This window comes from Cryptomeria japonica, chromosome 11 (genome assembly GCF_030272615.1).
Source record: "Cryptomeria japonica chromosome 11, Sugi_1.0, whole genome shotgun sequence".
NCBI lineage: Eukaryota > Viridiplantae > Streptophyta > Pinopsida > Cupressales > Cupressaceae > Cryptomeria > Cryptomeria japonica.
The window spans coordinates 289,234,208-289,254,767 of record NC_081415.1 but is presented as its reverse complement, the minus strand read 5'-3'; the positions used below and the strand labels follow the sequence as shown (position 1 = coordinate 289,254,767).

General features: G+C 36.6%; 1 protein-coding gene across 4 annotated transcripts in view; it reads right to left on the bottom strand.

Moving 5' to 3' along the window:
* LOC131060783 (uncharacterized) overlaps positions 1 to 20,560 on the bottom strand; it is a 74,015-nt gene that overhangs the window by 38,183 nt on the left and 15,272 nt on the right. For all 4 annotated transcript variants that reach the window (XM_057994405.2, XM_057994333.2, XM_057994267.2 and 1 more), the window contains exons 6-9: positions 20,100 to 20,158; positions 19,784 to 19,894; positions 4,195 to 4,252; positions 4,016 to 4,084 (exon numbers count right to left, since the gene is read on the bottom strand). In XM_057994405.2, the coding sequence (XP_057850388.2) occupies positions 4,068 to 4,084; positions 4,195 to 4,252; positions 19,784 to 19,894; positions 20,100 to 20,158 (245 nt within the window). In that variant the 3' untranslated portion in view covers positions 4,016 to 4,067. The remainder of the gene's footprint in view (positions 1 to 4,015; positions 4,085 to 4,194; positions 4,253 to 19,783; positions 19,895 to 20,099; positions 20,159 to 20,560) is intronic.

Sequence of the window (20,560 nt, the reverse complement as noted above, 5' to 3'; positions counted from 1 at the left end):
GCTAAGGCTCCAAGGCACAAAATTGGTCCAAATTTGAAGCAAAAGGGAGGATCCTATGAAAATTCGCTCTGGACCCTTTGGAAGGGTCAGGAGCGATTTTTTGTCTTTTAGCCTCAAATCTATCATTGCCTTCACTTCAATTCACTTCTTAAGGCAAGTATACATCAATCCTCCCTTAACCATGTCCTAGAAACAAAAACTTTGATTTGAACAAGGAGGAAATATGTGGTAATTTGCTCTGGACCCTTTGGAAGGGTCAGGAGCGAAATTCTTCCTAGGCTCAATTCATCATTCATTCATCCTTTCTTTACCTTGAACTTGACTTATCAAACCTTCTCCTATCATGATCAAGTCAATTTACCATCAATTTAGCTTAAAACGAGGTTCTTTTAGTGCATTAGGCAAAATACAGAGTCTTTCTAGGAATTTCACTCTGGACCCTTTGGAAGGGTCAGGAGCGAAATTCGCAATTCTAGACTCTATTCACACTTAATTTGCCTAGGATTTGTCCTTTCCACCCTTATCTTATCATACTCAGGCCAACTTGCTCTTAAAGTGATGTCTACTCAATGCATTTTGATGGGGCGATGTGTGAAATGGTCACAACAGGTGGCAAGAAAAATGTTAAAGGAAATGGGTTAAGTTTAAAATTGATTAGGGTTTCCCAAGTGGTGTGGGGGGCTTGTGGGCCCCCAAGCCCCTTTTTAAATGTTATTTTAATCTTAAGTTTTTTTAACTAAATAATTGTTCAAACAAGGGACATCTAACTATCCTCGAGATAATCAAGGGATGTTTTAGATGTCCTCAATACATGAGACCCCCATGCCTAATGTTTCAAAGATACATCCTCAGTTTCTTCATGAATAGGGTTTGACCAAGTGACATCCCCTACAATCCCCTTGTCCTAGGGATGCCAAAAGGGGAATGAGGATACAAAGTGGAGGGATGCAATTGTGTCCCTATGTTACATAGCTATAGCATGTTTTCTTGCTATCTAAAACGCTCCATACCAAGCATTAGTGAAGAGTCATGACAAAAAAAAATGGCTTGAATAACAAAGGTAGAAATGAAATTATTTGTCTATAACTTTCAAAGGTCCTAGGGGAAGGGAGCATGATACTCTTCTTTTTTAAAGTGGGCATTTGTACCATTCCATAGGACCCTAGCTTTGCCACTTACATCATCTTGGCGTTGCCTTTGTTTTTGTCAATTTTCTCTCTTACCTTTAGGATTCTGAAACATCTATGCATGTCTATAAAATTGTCACTGTGAAGATAAATAGTTTGTCAAGAGATTTCAGGCACTAACACAATAATGATTCATATGCAACTTTCCAAAAAATATTGTTGTGGACTAGGAAATGCATACAACTATCTATGGGTCCTATGGTATAGAATCACACAACACTGAACACTTTTGAGATTGATATTCAATGGCAAGAGAGGCAAGGTCACCCTTCTAATTCTGCACACAAGATTTATATATGCAAAAATGCCTCACATTACAGGAAAATATATGTAAATACCAGCTCTCAGCCAGCTATTTCATATATATATATAACAAGATGAATTCTTCAATATCAATATCAATATCAATACATTTTGAAATATTTTTGAATTTGCCCGATTCTCCTTCATCCTTTATGGTCTACCCATTCTATACTGATGAACTAAAGATCTATGGCGAAAGGTCATTTTCCATGCAAAAGTGACCTAACAAAAAAACACAATCAGTTTCTTCTCTGCCTAATACTGGGTTATGATACAAAATCAAAGGCCCAGATGATTTAGATTGACCATAATCTAGAATGTCATTTCTCTTGGAATGCCAACATCCTGTGAGCTTTAAGAACTGGCAAATATCATGTGATGAAAGAATAACCCAGCAGTTGTTGTGCATCAACATATTATAGCATGCACAAACAAGAGGATTTTGTGGTTCTTTGTACAGATATTAGTGACTGAAGAATAACTGGCGAGAAATTGGCTACGTCAGAATGTCTTATGTATAATCTAAATAAAATAAGAATGACAGTAATCTTAACACTAGGGGTCCCATAATAGAGACCAACCAGCACACTCTCATTCATCAATATAGATGATCTGTCAAAAATATTACGCACAAAAATTCCACTTTCAGAGATTTGAATGTCACATTCCCTTTCTCAAATTGGCTTCATAAAGTAGACCTATAGCCTATTTTTTCTTTCCCATAAGCTAAAGTTTGAGCAAGAGAAATTTATAATATTCTTTTTAGTTGGGGCCATCAATCTTTCATTTAAGGGGCAACTAATATAATAATAACAATAAAATATTTTTTTTAAAGAATTCAACTAAATATATATTTAAATACTTGGAGGGAATTGGATCCTAGTGCCCGAATTGAAAAAAGGTATTTAAAAATGGTACCTAGCTTAATTTGGATTATCTGATTTCATTTGAGCAATTTTTCATTTTGAGTTGAGTTTGAATTTTGCACTAAAGGACAGAAATCCCTGGCTGCACAAATTGAGAGGTTAGGAGGAAAACCCTTGCTTCTCACTTGGCAATTCTACACAAGGATTGCTAGGTGTACTGAAACCAAAGTTTGTGCATAGATGATCAAGATTTGCAAGCAATTATAAGGAGTGATTGGCTGATTGATTTGAGTACCATTGTTTGAGGGTTTCAACATACATAATATCACTGTTTGGCAGGTCACATCATTCCTTGACTGGTTGCATCCAATATTCATCATCATAGAGATTTGGTGGCAGTTGCGGAGGGGGTGTTAGGCAGAATTCAGATCTGTGGAGAGCCACATAAGCTAATAGTCTCTCCCCTGCCCTCAGCAAGGGGATGTAGCTTCTGTGAAGGCCTATGTGGAAGCTTAATTGTCTGAGTGCTGCATCTTTCCAGGGCTGTCACTGCCTAATTCAGTTGTGAATTTCTGATTTGTACCTTGGTTGGTTTGCTGAAGGAGCAGATCTGAGTGTAGTTATTCGTAATTCAGGACTTGGAACAGGGTTACATCATTCACTGATGATTCTGTAGCCATTATTCACCACCTGAGAAGGAATCTACAATAACTTGCAGACTAGAGGAGCATTTCATTGGCTGCCTGTGGTTTTCCCAGGGATACACAGTTGACAAGTTGAACCTGGATATAGAAGTTGGATTCATCTGTAGCACTTATAGCCACTAATCCCTACTCAGATCTGAGTTGTCAATCCATTGCCAGGACAAATCATTATTTTCCCAGCAAACTGTCTCTGTACATGAGATCGTAAGTTCAACTGCACACTAAAGGTGATGCCAGTAATCTCAGATTTGAATAATATGATACATATTTCTGAAAACTGCTTTGGTTGTCCAGGTATGAAATTGTTTACTGTCAGCAAATGTAAAAATTGATCATAATATAAGCAGAGTAGTGAAACTGTTCCTTGTTCTCAGTTCATAACCCATTCAGTATAAACAAAGGGGTCAATTAGCAAATAATATCATTGGAAATTATTCTCTGTTTGGCTCTTACTTTACAAAGAAAATTCAATTTGCTTTATTTGTCCAGACTAATTTTCAGTTCATTAGTTGTAGTTTTTACTTTGGAATAACCCAGAAGTTAAAAATAATTCAAAACTTATGCCCTGGAACACCACATTGAATCTTATAACAAGAAATGTTTATGTTAAACCCCTGCAGAACTAATAATAACACCTGTGAAGATATCATACTAATCAATTTAAATTTATCAAAATTTCTTCTGGTGAAATTTGAACTCGCTAAGTTATTCCTATAAATGTACTCAGATATTGTTCTCAGGATGGCATATCTTTCCAAGCTCCTTTGTCAACTTTTATAAAAATCAAACACATGAATCAAGGAGAAACCCTGTTGAGATAACTAACAATCAAACCCATAGTTTCTTATTTTCTGAAATGATATCATGTCATATCTTACCAAACGACTACTCACATTTGAAACTTTTAATACCTTAAAATTTCATAATAACATGCGTCGGTAGAACACTGGCATACCTTGAAATGCAATTATTATTGTTATTATCCTCATTTCCATACTCGCTAAAGCTCAATATGTTGCTTCTTCTGGAGTATTTGCATTGTTAGAATAATGAACGTCCATTAGCAACAAAAAAGGCAAAAAAAACTCGAATAATTAAAAATTTAAATCAAGAAACAAAGATACAAAAACTAACCAATGTCTCCCCCATCATCCATATCCAAATAGTCTTCATCATCATCGAACCCAAAATTCTGTAAATGCAAAATTTATGACAACAATATTAGCTGACATCATGTATGTTTTGTAAAGCCTATTCTTACATTATCTAAAATTCAACAAAGAGAAAATGGAAAGCAGAGCTTAAGTGTTCAGGAAGTAAAATAATTGTGGAGCAAATATATGTGACTGTTTCAGAAATAATCTTAAATTTGGAAAAACATGAAAATTGTTAAAGGGCTTCAACAACTTCAAATTTAAGTGGTTATTTAGTTAAGTCTTTCTATACTTTGAGTAGCATTAATCTGGTCTAACGGATGTCCTATACACAAACACTTATATGGAAACACAAATTGGAAATTCCCTCCTCCCTTACAATACCTAGACTGTATATAGCAATCATAAATAGCAGACATAATCAAGTAGATCAGTCAATTATAATTTCCGGTCATGTCTAAAGGCCCTCATGCCAATTGGTTCACATGTTTCCAGTTTTGCACAGAGTTTCCTAATGAGGGGACACAAAGACAGGTTTCAGGGACAGGGGGACCAAGGGCCAGAGTTTGGAGACAGTCGGGGGATGGCGGCAAGGGGGCAACAGGGAAAGGTGGTGCAAATACATATAGTACTTGAAAAATTAGTTATAAAAAGATGTTTAAGGAATATGTTGTCCTCATTTTTTAATTTTCAAAAATGTGACAACCCCTACAATTTTTTGCTCAAAATGTGTCATTTTTGTCTCCAAGGCATGTTTTACAAGGTGCAAAACTCATATTTGATAGGGTCAAATCATTAGGGGGTGTCTTTGCCATTGTTGTCCAAGTTTTGGTGAGTTTTGGCCTTCATTTTCTTAGCTTTTTCTTCAATTTCGGGTTTCAAAGCAGTCACTACAAGTAGGAGATTTTTTGCTTGAAATTTGTGATTTTAAGGCTCAAGGGCACACTTCCCAAGGTGGAAAGTCTACATTTATTGATGGTAAATCAATCACGAGCTTATCTTTCATCTCTGTGAAAATTTTGGTTACTTTTGACCTTCATTTTAGCCATTTTCTGTGCAATTTCGAGTCTTAGAGCAGTCACTGCAAGTGGGGGTTGTCATTGCAAGTTAACTCACTGCAAATGGGGGTATTTTGGATGTCATTACAAGTAAACTCACTTTATGTTTCTTTTTTCACTTTAAGTGTTTCTATGAACTTTTTGAGGTGATTGCAAGTAAAAAAGAATTACAAGTTTTTCAACTTGTAATGAGTCTCCCAAAACCCGAAATTGCCTTTTAAGTCAAAAAGTAACTTGTAAAGTGACTTTTGAAACCCGAAATTGGCTTTAAGTCATATTTCAACTTGTACAGTGATTTTAAAAGCCCCCATTACAAGTTGCTTTTCAAAAAGCAACTTGTAATGGGTCATAAAAAACCCGATTTGCATGCAATGAGGATTACAGGTCATTTTAAACTTGTAATGAGTCACCCAAAACCCGAAATCAGTTTTGCAACTGATTTTTACTTGCCCTTGTTCATTCAAACCCCTATTGGAGGGATTTTTGGCATGAAGAACACTTGGCAAGGTCTGCAACTTTATTGAATCCCCATTTTTGCTCTACCTTTGCCACAATTTTGCAAATTTGGTTTTAGTTTTCTTTTCTTTCCTTGACCACGTGAAGACTTGGTGCTTGTTTCATTGTCATTATTTGATCTTTCAAAGCATGGGCAGGTATGATGGCTTTCATGCCTATTGTTGTTGTTTCCTCCTTATTATGCCCTCAAGTTTCATTTCAAGTTTCAAAAGGGTGATTGCAAGTTCATAACTCATGGCTTTCATTACTTGTAGTCGGGTCTCTAAGACCCAATTGCAAGTGATTTCAAAAGTTTTAAAACATTGCTTGCCTCCACAAAATTCCCATAGACAGATTATGAAGGCTTTCTCACAAGATTGCAAGCTTATACCCAATCAAAATGCTTACTTGCAGTCGGGTCTTCAAGACCCAATTACAAGTGTAAGTGCCAAGGTTTTTCCCTACATTGCACTTGCAATCAGCCTTTCAAAACCCGAAATTGGTCCAAAATGCACTCAAAAACACTTGAAAATGAGTCTCTAGGATGCAATCACAAGTGCCAACTTGTATTTTCCCATTATACATATGAAGTTGCATGTTTGTTCTCCACAATTGCAAATCAATGCTCTTGCTTTTCCACACATGTAATGCAGTCTTCAAAACCCGAAATTCACTTGTGAGCATATTTTTGCATCAATTTATCCCTTCCCTTGTCAGTCTTGTTTGCACACACGATCTATCAAACCAACAAATCAAGGCATGGGCATTGTTTTATAACAATATCATCTTGAATAAGGTGTTATGGGTTCTTCATCAATGAACAAAAGAAGATGAGATACAACAACAATTCATGGATGCAAACTATAGAATGCTTTCAAGAAAGAGATAGGCTTCCTACCTCAGCCTTGCAAAGAACTTCCCTCTTGAAAAGCCAGTACTAACCCAAGCAAGAAGATAAGATTGAAGTTCGTTGGCCAAGGACACAAAGATCATTAAGGATGCAAATTCTCATTCCGGTTCGAGATATCTTCACCAATCCTGAATACTTCAAGTTCTAGCATCCTGAATCAGCATGAAGATCATCACAAACAAAGGATGATGTAGATAGAGTCATGTCTTGGACACTTAGTTTCAATTATCCATTTGTAATTTTGTTTCGACAAGTTACAAGTAAAAACAAGTTTTCTAATTGCAAGTGTCACTTTCATTTGCATTTTTGTAAAATGTAATTATATGTAAAACAACTACAAGTTGAGCTAAATTAGGACTCTAGTTGGAATAAGTCATGGTGGTCAAGAGAATTTCTCGAGTTAGTTGGGATCCTCCCACCTTTTTCTCAAGACTCCTGTCCTATATATAGACGAGGGTGCTCTATGTAATTTTTATCTTTTGGCAATGCGAGAAAAATTCTGTCAGTTTGTATGTGCACTCTAAGACTTTGAGCTTAGTTGTAAATCAAATTGCAGTAAATTAAAAGAGGCAAATTGCTTTCAAAGTTTGTGTTGATTCAAGGTGTTATGTGATGACATTTTCTGGAGATTGATTGTGAGTTTTGAGGTGTTATATAAGAGGGATTCAAGTTCAATCTAGTAGACTTTGAGTTGCTTATTGCATTTGAAGTTTTAGATTGGTTATCAGATTTGATACTGCAAACTTTGAGCTGTATGTCACGTTTGAAACTATTGTAGGATGCACAAGCAAAGGGGGTAACTTGCAGACTTTGTGCTGCTTTTATTTTCTATGTTTGTGCATAAGAGGTGCATCATGTAGCTAGACTTTGAGCTACTACAAACTATGCTTGGTTACCAAAAAAACATCTAAAAAGGTTGATAGGAGAGTAGATAGTTGAAGACTTTGAGCTTTCTTTCTGTTTTCCCGTCCCAGAGAAGCAACGGAGGACTTTGTGCCTTCGAAACTTTGCTTCTTTATTTGGTTTACTTCATTAATCATTTGTGCTTTCAGCTGTGATTCTTTTCTGAAAAAAGAGAACAAGACAGAATTTCACCCATATTTAGAATAGATTTAGAGTTAGAGTTTATTTCTGAATTGATAAAGTAGAAAGCAAAGGGGGAGCCTTCCCTTTGAAAATAGGAGAGTTTATCTCACACACTGTGGCTGAAACCACAATTTTGTACTTCTTCCCACGTGTACAAAATTTTCAACCAACAAAATAAGTATAAGAACTACAAATGAAACTTTGCCACACTATGTAAAGTTTACAACTTTCCATTAATAAACATCAAAAACATGAAAATGATTGCGTTGAAAATTTGAAATTTGATCATTAACTATGGTAGGCAGAGTTTTGGAACTTTGGGAGCAAAGTGCAAACCAAGAATAAGTATTAAGAATTGCAAATGAAACTTTGGCATACTAAGTGAAGTTTAAAAAAGTTAAAAACATAAAAAACGTGGAAATGATTGCATAAACAATAAGAATGGTGGGTGGAGGTTTGGGGTCAAGGGGTAGTGCCCCTTGCAGGGGTCTTTATTAGATTTGACTATGAACATGCAGAGATTTGCAACCAAGGGATATTTATTATGTAGATTTTTATGATCATGATTCATCATTGGCATATTACTTAGATTTATAGTTTCATGGGGGTTTGTGGGCAATAGAAAAACAAGGTGGAGGGTAGCACCCCTTGCAGGGGTCAAGGTCTAAGAGAGAGAGATGTAGAGATATAGGTCTAGATCTAGGAGGAGAGAAGAGAGTGAGATAGAGAGAGGTAGACAGAGGGGATAGAGGAAGAGGGATAGGGAGAGAGATAGGGAGAGAGTTCAAGAGAGATAAAGAGAGTGAGATAGAGAGAGCAAGAGAATGCTAATAGAAGCTTGTTGATTACTGAAATTTGACTAAGTCTGAAAAATTTATAAATCTTCTAAAACCTAAAATTTGCATTATAGCTCCTAGAGATCTGAAACCACTCTCAAACATCCTACCAATATACATGAAATATAACTAGAGTATATGAAAAATGTAATATTTCATGTATATATTCTGATGAAGAGAATGAGACTGACTTGAAGACTAGGAATCCATTTTCACAAAATTTTCACCATTTTTTGCTTAGGGACTGAGTTTCTAAGTGGGGGCTATGGGAGACTCTTAGGCTTCCCTCGAACGGCCAGGAGACTTCTGGGCATCCCCAGGACATCCCGAAGACACCTAGACATCCTCGACGCCCCTAGCAAGTCTCCAATGTCCCGGCAACGATGGAGGGACGGAGGGGGGACATCCCGTCCCTATGGTTCACTACATGTTTCCCTACAATAATGAGTAAAACCGACCCATGTAGCAAGAAGCTGATTTAGAAATCCCCCATGATAGGAATTTCCCCCTGATATAAGCTCTTTTTACAGAACATAAAAAGAAACAATGGAATTCACCCAAGGACCATGTTGACACATAAAACCCACCTAAAGTAGACTATAGCCAATTTAACAATATGGCACTAAACCAATTTCAAGAATAAGAAATTGCTTTTGATATTAAATGATTATAGCCTTACCTTAACATTGTATTACATGAGTCCCATTTTATAGGCCAAGCAAGATGAAATCTTAATTGAATGCTGACTAGATTTGATTGAGAATTAACCTCATTGATTGAAAGTGACCAAGAGTTACCCACAAATGAGTCTATTGAACTCAATCATCTAATTTGACAAGGAATTTAATTAGAATTAAATAAGAAGCTGACTAGGAAGGTTTCTAACTAGGATTAACTTCTAGTTCTACCCCATGAGGTGGATATTATGAATTACTCACAATCATATAATCAAACTTAAACTACCTAGGTAAACTATGGTAAACTTAAAATGATAAGATGTATAAATATTAAACACCAACATCCCCCCTTATTTTTAACTTACGGAAGTAGGGGAAGGAATGAGGAATTAGAAATCTATCCCCCTCTTAAGAAGTGTTTTCTTCAACTCAAATTAAGATTTTAAGATCTACCAAAGATGCCTCACTAAAGGGTTGAAAGAAAACAACTGCAAAAAGGCTATGGAAGGCCCCGAAAAGAGTCATGCTACAATAAACTTGGGTTTTGGAACCCATTTGAAATGGCCAACTTTCCTTTGACTACGATTTGTGAATTAGATACAGATATAAAGTTATTTTTTGTTTATTTTGCTAGAAAAATATGAACACAGAAGAAAAAATATACATTTATTTTTAGGAGCAAATGCAATCCATGAGTCAGAATAATAATAATTTTATTTACAATTTCCAACCTAGAATTCAACCATACAACCAGGAAAGAACCACTTAAATTAATCTAGCCTTCTTAACCACTAGGCCAGCAGATGAGATTATAATAGGATCTAAAGATGACACAACAATCTAAGGATCAGTGAACAGTACTGTAAGAAAACAACTACAACAAGATTAGTGGAAGGCTCAGGAAAGTGTTGTGATACAATCAACTTGGGTTTTGGAACACATTTGAAATGATCAACTTTCCTTTGCAAAAATTTGTGAGTTAGATACAGATATAGAGTTGCTTGTTGTTTATTTTGCTAGAAAAATAAGAATACACAAGAAAAAAATAAACAATTTTTTTAGGAGCAAATGGCAATCCATGAATCAGAATAATAATGTTTATATTTACAATTTCCACCCTAGAATTCATCCATACAACCAGGAAAGTGCCACTTCAATTAATCTAGCCTCGTTAAGTGCTAGGCCAGCAGATGAGCTTATAACAGGATCTAATAACAACATAACAACTGCCTTTACTCTACATTGCTTAGGTAATGAACAATCAAGGCATGAATGCCAATAATGTTCTCTGATCATTGGATCTTCCATCCCTGAGTACTTATCATTGGTACACAAATTACAAATGAAATCCAACCCAAGAAGAGCCTTCATATACTTTCTAAAGTTATAAAAAGGGATCTTGATTATTGCAAGTGTGCCTACTCAACAACTCCTCACAATCTTGTACAATCTTAATAACAGAATATCCAGGAAGGGGACCAAGAAGGGCAACACCAGCAAAATGAACAATAAGAAGTAGGACCCTAGTCCTATAGAATAGTATGAAGAAATCATTCCTATCACTAACATATCAGAGGGTAAGGAGCTTATGACCTCTAATACTCTCACACAAGCAGCCTTTTTCCTTCTATTTGTCAAGGGATCTTCGTAATAATTTGATTTCAAGCTCTCATGTATTCACTAGTGTTATAAATGAATAATATAAAACAGTCTATAGACTCTATACTAGTGCAAATCTTTTTGACCACAGTTGCAGCTGTCATACTACAATTTTCACTACCTCTAGTATTGCCCCTGAAAGCCCTACTAAAATTTCAACCTAGAAGAATGTTGTTCCTCTTAAGCCCATCCCTACCCCCTGCCATCCCAGCCCACCAGAATAGTGATTCCAATCTCCCATAACAAACTCCGTTATTCCTTGGTAATCTCTCTCCCAACATTAGTGATAAATTAGTTGGGCTTGTTCTTAAGATGAAGGAAAAAGGAGCTGATATGCCTCTACAGTAACTATATATTTGCATGTCACTCAACCATATACAATGGAAAAAAGAAAACAAGATCAAACTTTAAAACTGCATGAGGCAGCAAATAGAATGGCTAAAATTGTTAAATGATCTGCAAACTTCATGGATATTCCATAAGAGATGCATTCACATGGATTTAGTTCCAGCACCCTGTTACTCACAAATTCTATGCTTATTTGAACAAATTTTAAGGTTTCAAACTAATTTGTGAGTACAACTATGGCTAATTTCTACCAGTTTATAATCTTTATGCAAGAGTTAATATGCTCACATAAATGCCCACATCCATTGCAACCTTTAATTCATATCCTAAAAATGCAACTATACACATGCGGATACTTTATAAATCTACTAAACTACAATGCAACAAAGCGTGTGCTTATGTGAGGTTAATTCCAGCAACTATATGTTGTCAAGAATGATTATTATGCTTGTAAATGTTAAGTTTTGGATCAGAATTATATAGGCAGCGGTACAGAATTAAAATTTCTCTGATTTGCTATAATCTGAAGCAATATATATCAATATATTGCTTGATATCAATTTTCCTTCAAGTGCTATATTTTTCCAATGTATTTAATTTGTTTGTTCTCAGTTTTCTGATCGTTAATTACAGGCATATAAGAATATATATCTTTCACGAGTTTTGACTGAATGTGCACAGCATATAATTTATCGATGATACAGCATATAACTCTCACAGGCTTCACATATAATCACCACAGATCATTCACTGACTGTCGCATGTATAAGAACAGAATGTAATTCTCCAGTTGTCACTTCTAATGCACCGATAGAAAGGATAAAATACCCGTTTCAAGGGATGTAAACAGACATGACCCCAATCGGGGAGACACAACAAAGAGGGGGTGCGCTTAAATTAACACCCGATAGACGATCATACTTAATTATCCATTAACAAATGGATACTAACTGGATACTAACTAAAACACTCCACACGTAGAATATCGAACATGCAAATTATTATTGACTATAGTTAGTAGAAATGAGATCGCTGATAAGACAGCGATGAATAAGATATTGATAACAGTTAAGACAGCAGACAAGAGAAAGATATCTCCTGCTGCTATAACATCAACACTCCCTCTTAGCTAGGGAGGTATCTTTCCATATATACATGTCATGGAGTCTCTCAACATGACATCCACAATGGCTACTCCCATTTGTGAAAAAGAATTCATCACGGAGTCACTCAACGTGATGTCCACCACGGCTTCTCCCATGTGTGGAAGGGAATATGTGCATAAGTGCCCATCACGGAGTCACTCGACGTGATGTCGTCATGGAGTCGCTCAACATGATGTCCACCATGGCTACTCCCATGTGTGGAAAAACACAAGTACAAGGAATCATCATGGTGTCTCTCAACATGATGTTGTCATGGAGTCACTCAACATGACATCCACCATGGCTACTCCCAGAGGGTGGAAAGAACCACATCTTCGTCTCAGAGATAAACAAGGGCTTTCACCTCAAATTTCTCTATCACAAAGAAAGATGCATTATAGCAAATCACAGAAGATCACTGATGTTGAGTCTACATCTCAGCAAGAGCTTCATTCTCCACAACTCCAAGCTTGTCTCGAAAATGCACAAACTTCACTCTGGAGAGAGGCTTGGTGAGAATACCAGTTGTCTATTCATCAGTGCAAATATATCTCAATTGAATAGCTTTCCTTAATACCATATCTCTGATGTAATGGTATTTGATCTCAACATGTTTTGTTTTGTCATGGAACACAGGATTGATAGATAGCTTCACACAGCTTTGATCGTCACAATGAATAATAGTCGGCTCCAATGATTGTCCAAACAATCCTGCAAGGAGCTTTCAAAGCCATACTGCTTCTTGAGCTGCTACACATGCTACAATATATTTTGCCTCTGTTGTGCTTAGTGCCACTGAAGACTGCTTCCTGCTGCACCAAGAAATCATCGCAAATACCAAGCTAAAGCAACATCCAGAGGTGCTCTTTTTTTCAGCTACACTCCCGGCCCAATCAAAATCTAAGTAGCCTTGTAGCTTTAGATCTATACTGGAAGAATATCTCAAACCATATCCAACTGTGCCACGCAAGTATCTCAAGATATGCTTAGTTGCAACTAGATGAATTTGCCTTGGTTCACACATGAACTAACTGAGGGCACTCACTGCATAGCAAATGTTTGGTCTAGTATTGACTAGATACATCAATGATCCAATCAACTACCTATACATGGTGGGATCTACCAGATCTGAACTAGCTGCAGACTCACTCAATTTCTTCAAATTTGTTTCCATTGGTGAAGACATAGATTTGCAATCCATCATCCCAAATCTCTTCAAGATATCTATGGTTTATTTCCCTTGACTTAGAATAATCTCATTGGGTCTCTACCACACCTCCAATCCTAGAAAGTATAAGACCTAAATCCTTCATCTCAAACTCAAAAGCTAACTCCTTGCATTTGACAATGAGATGTTATTCTCCAGTAAGAAATAAGTCATCAACATAAAGGACCAATATTAGAGTCTCACCATCAATTACCTTGAAGTAGAGATTTGAATCTGCATCATTCTTAGAGAACCCAAGCTCATCAAGTATCGATCAATCCTCTCATACCAAGCACAAGGTGCTTGTTTAAGGCCATACAATGCCTTTTTCAATTTGCCATAGAAACCCATCTGGTTGTTCAATGTACACTTCTTCAATTACACCATTAAGGAATGTTGTCTTTACGTCCATTTGGTGTAGCTTCCATCCTTTAGCTGATGCAATAGCAATAATAGTCCTAATGGATTTATAGCGAGCAATGGGAGCAAAGGCCCCCTCATAATCTATTCCCTCTTTCTGAGAGAATCCTCTAGCCACAAATATCGCTTTCTACTTTTCAATGCTCCCATCAGCTGCATGCTTGATCTTGAAAAGCCACTTGGAAGATACAACTGATTTCCCTTTTGGTCTAGGTACAACATCCCAAACATCATTCTTGAGAATGGACTGATACTCCTTTGTCATAGCATCTTTCCACACTTGTTGAGTTGATGCTTCCTCAACACTAGAAGGTTCAGATTCAATGATGTGACTTATCAATGCTACATAGCCACGAAACTTTTGTGGTCTCTTGCTTTCCCCGAATGTGCCTTTAGGGGCTGCATACTTCTCTACTTCTTGCATAGTCTGTCTAGCCCATAGAGGTCTCTTTCGACTTATGGCAATATCTTTTGGACCATCAGTAGGTTCCAAAGGCTCAATTGGATCAATAGCCTCTTTAGGTTCAGTAGACTCCCTCTGAATCTCGGGAGTATGATCAGCGTCCATGTCCTAAGGAGTTTCCTGGTCTTCATTATCTATGTCCATGTATGAACCTTTAGATCTTTTGAATGCAACATCTTCTTCAAAAGAGACATCCCTACTGATCTCTATCTGTTTCTGTCCTGGAATGTAAATCATGTAGGCTTTTGAAGATTCACTGCAACCCACAAATATCCCTTTCTTGCCAGATGGTTCTAACTTAAAACTCTTATCTTTAGGCACATGAATATAAACGGGACAACCAAAGATTCTCAAGTGACTAACCTCAGGTTTTATACCTATAAATGCTTCTTCAGGAGTCATACTTTCCAATATTCGATTAGGGCTTCAATTCTGAACATACACTGCAGTTCTAGATGCTTCTGCCCAAAGGAAGGTTTGTAAGTCTTGATCATGAATCATAGATTTGGCTGCCTCAACTATGGATCTATTATTCCTTTCCGCAACTCCATTTTGTTGGGCATTGTAAGGAACACAAAACTCCCTCTGAATCCCTGCCTCAATACAGAAATTACGAAAGCTTCCAGAGGTGTATTCTCCTCCATTATCAGATCTCAGAACCTTGATACTTTTCCCGGACAAGTTTTCTACTTGAGATTTAAATTCTTTGAATTTCTCAAGCACTTCTTCAAATTCCTTAGACTTCAAAAAATAAATCCAAGTCTTTCTAGAGTAGTCATCAATGAAAGTTACATAATACCAAAAACCACTTAAGGATGCCACAGATATTGAACCACACAAATCAGAATGAACAAGATCTAAAATACATTTCGATCTACTTTCACTATATGAAAAGGACCCTTAGTATTCTTACCCATTGCACATCCTCTACAAGTACCATTATGTTTCTGACTGAGTTTCGGAAGGCCGGTAACCATCTTCTCCATGGATGGAAGAGCTCTGAAGTGAAGGTGAGCAAGTCTCCTATGCCATAGATCACTTGAACTAGTGGAATCATGCATCAATGCTTGAATTGGGCTAGTAAAAATTCTATATAGACTCTCTTGGCGAACACCAATAACCTTAGCTGTTTTAATGCTAGAGTTCTTCAGCCAAGCAAGAACTTTCCCTTCTAAGAATGCAACTTGATATCCTTTGTCCTCCAAAGGTGAAATTGACACAAGGTTCCTCTTGATACCTGGTACGAACAAGACATCACTCAAATGAAGAGGGATACCGAAAACTAGATGAAGAGAGGTGGTTCCAGCACCTTTCACTAAATAGCAAGCATCATCTCCGATTATCACTTTCAAGTTGGTTTCTCTTTCTACTAAGTCAGAAAGATGCTCTCGATATCCTGTAATGTGACATGAAGCACCACTATCAATCAACCAAGTAATACTGTTGGTTGGGACATTGCTTGGAAGAGATGAAATGAATAGATATCCACTTGAGTTATCTCTTGATTCCTTCAGAGGAGATACATCATCCACATCTGCAGTAGAGACATGATGCTTTGGTCTTGTTGGACAATCTTTAGCATAGTAACCATACTTGTCACATCTAAAGCACTGAATATGGTAGAGATCCTTCTTCTTCTTTGATTCAGGAGCAGCATCTGATTTCCTATCTCTATTCCTCTTGAAATTTCCTTTTCTCCCTTCTCTTCTTTTCCTCTTTGAAGTTTGAGCAGCAAGAACATAATTGTCTTCATTGTGAGAGCTACGACCAATACCTCTTGCTGCCAACCTGGATTCCTCTTGAATGCAATCTTCTCTAAGACGAACAAACTTTGGTAGCTTAGATCTTCCACTGATACTTTGGATAAAAGGCTCCCAAGATTGGGGAAGATCGTTAAGTGCCAACATGACTAAGTCCCTGTCTTGAACTATGTCTCCAATGGCATTAGTTGATCCTTCAATTCAGGGATCTTCATGGAGAAGGAGATGACTGAATCTCCTTTAGCCATCTTGATGTGATGAAGTTGTTGCCTTAAAGCAAGAGCTCTGCTGGTGTTATTGATCTCGTACATTCCCTCCAAAGTTTTGAGCATTTATCTAGCTGTCTTTAACTTGGAGATAATAGGCACAAGGTGATCCTTCACGGAATCAATCAATATCTTCTTGGCCTTCGTGCCATTCTTCCTCCATTGTGTTTTCTCAGTCTCGTCGGAAGGCTCAGGCACTTCTTTCTCCATGAACTCGAGAATATCGTTTTCTTCTAATGCAATTAGAACTCTAAACTTCCAAGAGGTTAAGTTAGAGGCACCATCAAGTCTATCTTCAACCTTGAGTCCGTTCACCATTTTTGATGCATAGATGCCCTAAGGAGAAGAGAAGAATATTTCGCTTGTTTAAATAATTCTGATCACGATCTTTGCTAGACCCGCTCTAATACCATGTTAAGTTTTGGATCAAAATTATATACGCAGCAGTACAAAATTAAAATTTCTCTGATTTGCTATAATCTGAAGCATTATATATCAATATATTGCTTGATATCGATTTTCCTTCAAGTGCTATATTTCTCCAATGTATTTAATTTGTTTGCTCTCAGTTTGCTGATCATTAATTACAGGCATATAAGAATATATATCTTTCACGAGTTTTGACTGAATGTGCACAGCATATAATTTATGGATGACTCTCACAAGCTTCATGTATAATCACCACAGATCATTCACTGACTATCACATGTATAAGAACAGGATGTAATTCTCCAGTCGTCACTTCTAATGCCCCGATAGAAAGGATAAAATACCCGTTTCAAGGGACGTAAACAGACATGACCCCAATCGGGGTGACACAACAAAGAGGGGGTGCGTTTAAATTAGCACCCAATAGGTGATTAATTATCCATTAACAAATGGATACTAACTAAAACACTCCACACATAGAATATCGAACATGCAAATTATTATTAACTATAGTTAGTGGAAATGAGATCGCCGATAAGACAGCGATGAATAAGATATTGATAACAGTTAAGACAGCAGACAGGAGAAAGATATCTCCCGCTACTATAACATCAACAGTAAATAGTTCATATAGCTGTTCACTCATATAAATAGCAGATTCTTATCAGCATACGTTCTACTTTCATTGCATCCTTTATTTCATAACCCAAAACATGCTACATTTCACCTAGATACTGAGATGGGTGGACAGTGGGACGCATTTCGGGGACACGATATTTTTAGGCCATTTTTTGGGACAGGGATGGGGACAGCTATATATATATTGGAAATTTCAGATATTCATATGATAACATTGATAAAGTTTCGAATGTAATAATATTGACATTTACATTATAGAATCAAAAGCAAAACACAACAATAGCGTTCACATGAGAGTCGAACAAATTAATAGTAATAATTAATTGCTTCCATAATTGATAAATCATGTCAATGTGCATATGAAAAATAGTAATACTGCATACAACAAAATGCCCAAAGGCTACAAGTTTGCACTACAAATGTCAAAAACTGTAAAATATAATGATGAAAAGCAAAAAGTTTGTCGGCGCAGACGCGACTCAGCAACCCAAAAGTTTGAGGGGCAGAAATGACACAAGATGTTGGATGTGAAAAGATGAAGCAGAAATGAAAAAAAGGGGAAAACTGGCCATCCCTCAGACGTTTGGGGACATCTCAGACATCCCCTATGTGTCCCGGGGACAGCCATTTGTCCCCTTGGCATTCTACTACGCTAAGTTGTTGGTTCTAGTACATGGTTGAGTACAGGGTTTTGGTTGCCAGTCAGCAAAATTTTCTTACTAATCCTTAAATACATCACAAACTTACTAATCCTTTTTGTTGAGATTAATAAAACCATCTCAGCCCAGATTGTACTTGGAGATACCACCTATATTTATACAATTTATGGATCCATGAAATGTTTTTTTCATCAAAAATTGTATCTATAAATGTTAATGAATAAAGAATATATAAAATATTTTAAGTACATCAACCTTAATCGCATTGACCTACGAGAGTGTTAATGTTGATACTAATGGACCCTCATTGTTAACTACATAGTACATGGTAATTCAAACCTTCATAAGACTATCAACAATGAATGTTTTGGGAACTTTTCTTCATTACATAATAATTTTATCACATTGGCCCACAAGAATCTATAATGTTAATATCTGTAGATCCCTATTGTAATTGTAACTGTTAGTTCCTACATTGGTAAGTAAGTTGGTTCTAGAGAAACATACAGTTCATCAAACAAGACCATTTTGGCAACAAGAAGTCCCACCAATTATCATATAGGACACTAAGAACCAATGTCTTTATTTATGCATGTGCGTGTGAGCTAGGGGTTCCAATATCCACCATGTGCATATGAGAGTACATTAAAGTATTTGATAACTTCATTATCATTTCAAATATCTAACACTGGTTACAAGTCCTAATGCCTTTCTCAAAAAAATCACAATCACAATAAAAACAAAGAAAACAAAGAAATTATCCAATGGTATGAGCTCACATGGTAAATTATAGGAGCTTTCATAGAGGACTCGTGTCCAGATGCCCAGGAGACTAGTTACATGATAAATTACAAATGTTGAGTGTTTAAATCAGGAATATTACCATGTCAAATAGTGAGTGTTGTGTACTCCAAGGGGCAAGCTCAAAGGCAAGTATTAGATGAATTTGATGAAAAAGATACCCCTCAATCATGGCATCTAAGCCAAAGGATTTTACCAATTAAAATTAAAGAATAAGTAAATCATATGTACAAGGGAGAACATTTGCGTTATACATATGCTAGGTTACCGTGTCATCCATTATTTGCCCCTCTCATCATCTTAGATGGAATAGGTTCAGGAGCAAGGCGAGATTAGGCCTAAATTTGGCCAGAGCATACACTTACCATCCCAAGTACCTTATGGTTATGAGTTGTGCTAGTGGTTGATGAAAAGACTTGAACCATTGACACAGGTGATCATGAAGGCACTAAAGAAGTAAAAGAAAAGGAAGATGGACTAGGACGTGCAAGGTTTCATGCTAAAGTCACAAGGGAATATGATAGAAAGTGCTCAAATACACCCTGTAGGTATGCCAAGAAAAAGATAGCAATCTGCAACACACAGGTTTCTGATGAATGTTCGTAATCAGTGCCCATTCCTATTGAGCATTTTACAAAGACCAAATGAGAAAGTCACAACAAAAAATTAGAGAAAAGTTTCCCTTTTGCATTTGTAAAAAAACAACTGCACCTGGTTGTAATCATCATCTCCTAAATCTTCCTCCTCGTCCTCTATCTCCTCTTCTTCAGCATCTTCATTTTCACCCTCTTTCTTTTCATCAGGTTCTTTATCTCCCACTTTCTAAAAAATTAAAAAAATCCTTCTTTAATACTTATCAAAAAAGCAACTACAGCAACTACTTGGACTTGCAACATTATCCATAAACAACTTGTGCATTGTAATATTGAGAATAAAAAAGAGCCTTTGTCGTGAGCTTCCTCCAACTGTTGGAAAATCAAAGAAATCCTCTCTAGGTGCTACACATAGGCCAAAGTGTTATCCTTACCTCACTTCTTTGCTGTGCCTTTTGCTCAAGATTTTCAAGACGGTCTAATTTCTGGAGATCTGATTGAAATCCAAGAATTTCAAACAAGTTAAGATAATCTCTAATCTTAAAATTTAGCAACAAATTTATTAATTTCACTTCAATCTTTAAAAAAGTTAGATTTTCACAGTTGAACATAATATCATGCATTTGGATACCACTGTGTATTGTTTTTTATTCTAATGTTTCAAGGCTTCTTCAAGACACCTCTTCAAGGAAATTACAATCCTTAGTCAAGAAGAATTGTAAAAATGAAAACTCAAAGAATGAATATGATCTATGTTAAAATTCAGCACATGGTAAGCAGATTCTACACTCAAGGTTTGAATATAATCTCTGTTAAAATTCAGCACATGGTACACAACTCTTAAGGTTTGAATAAAATTGACTAATCTCAACCTTCAATCAAACCCACAGCAGGA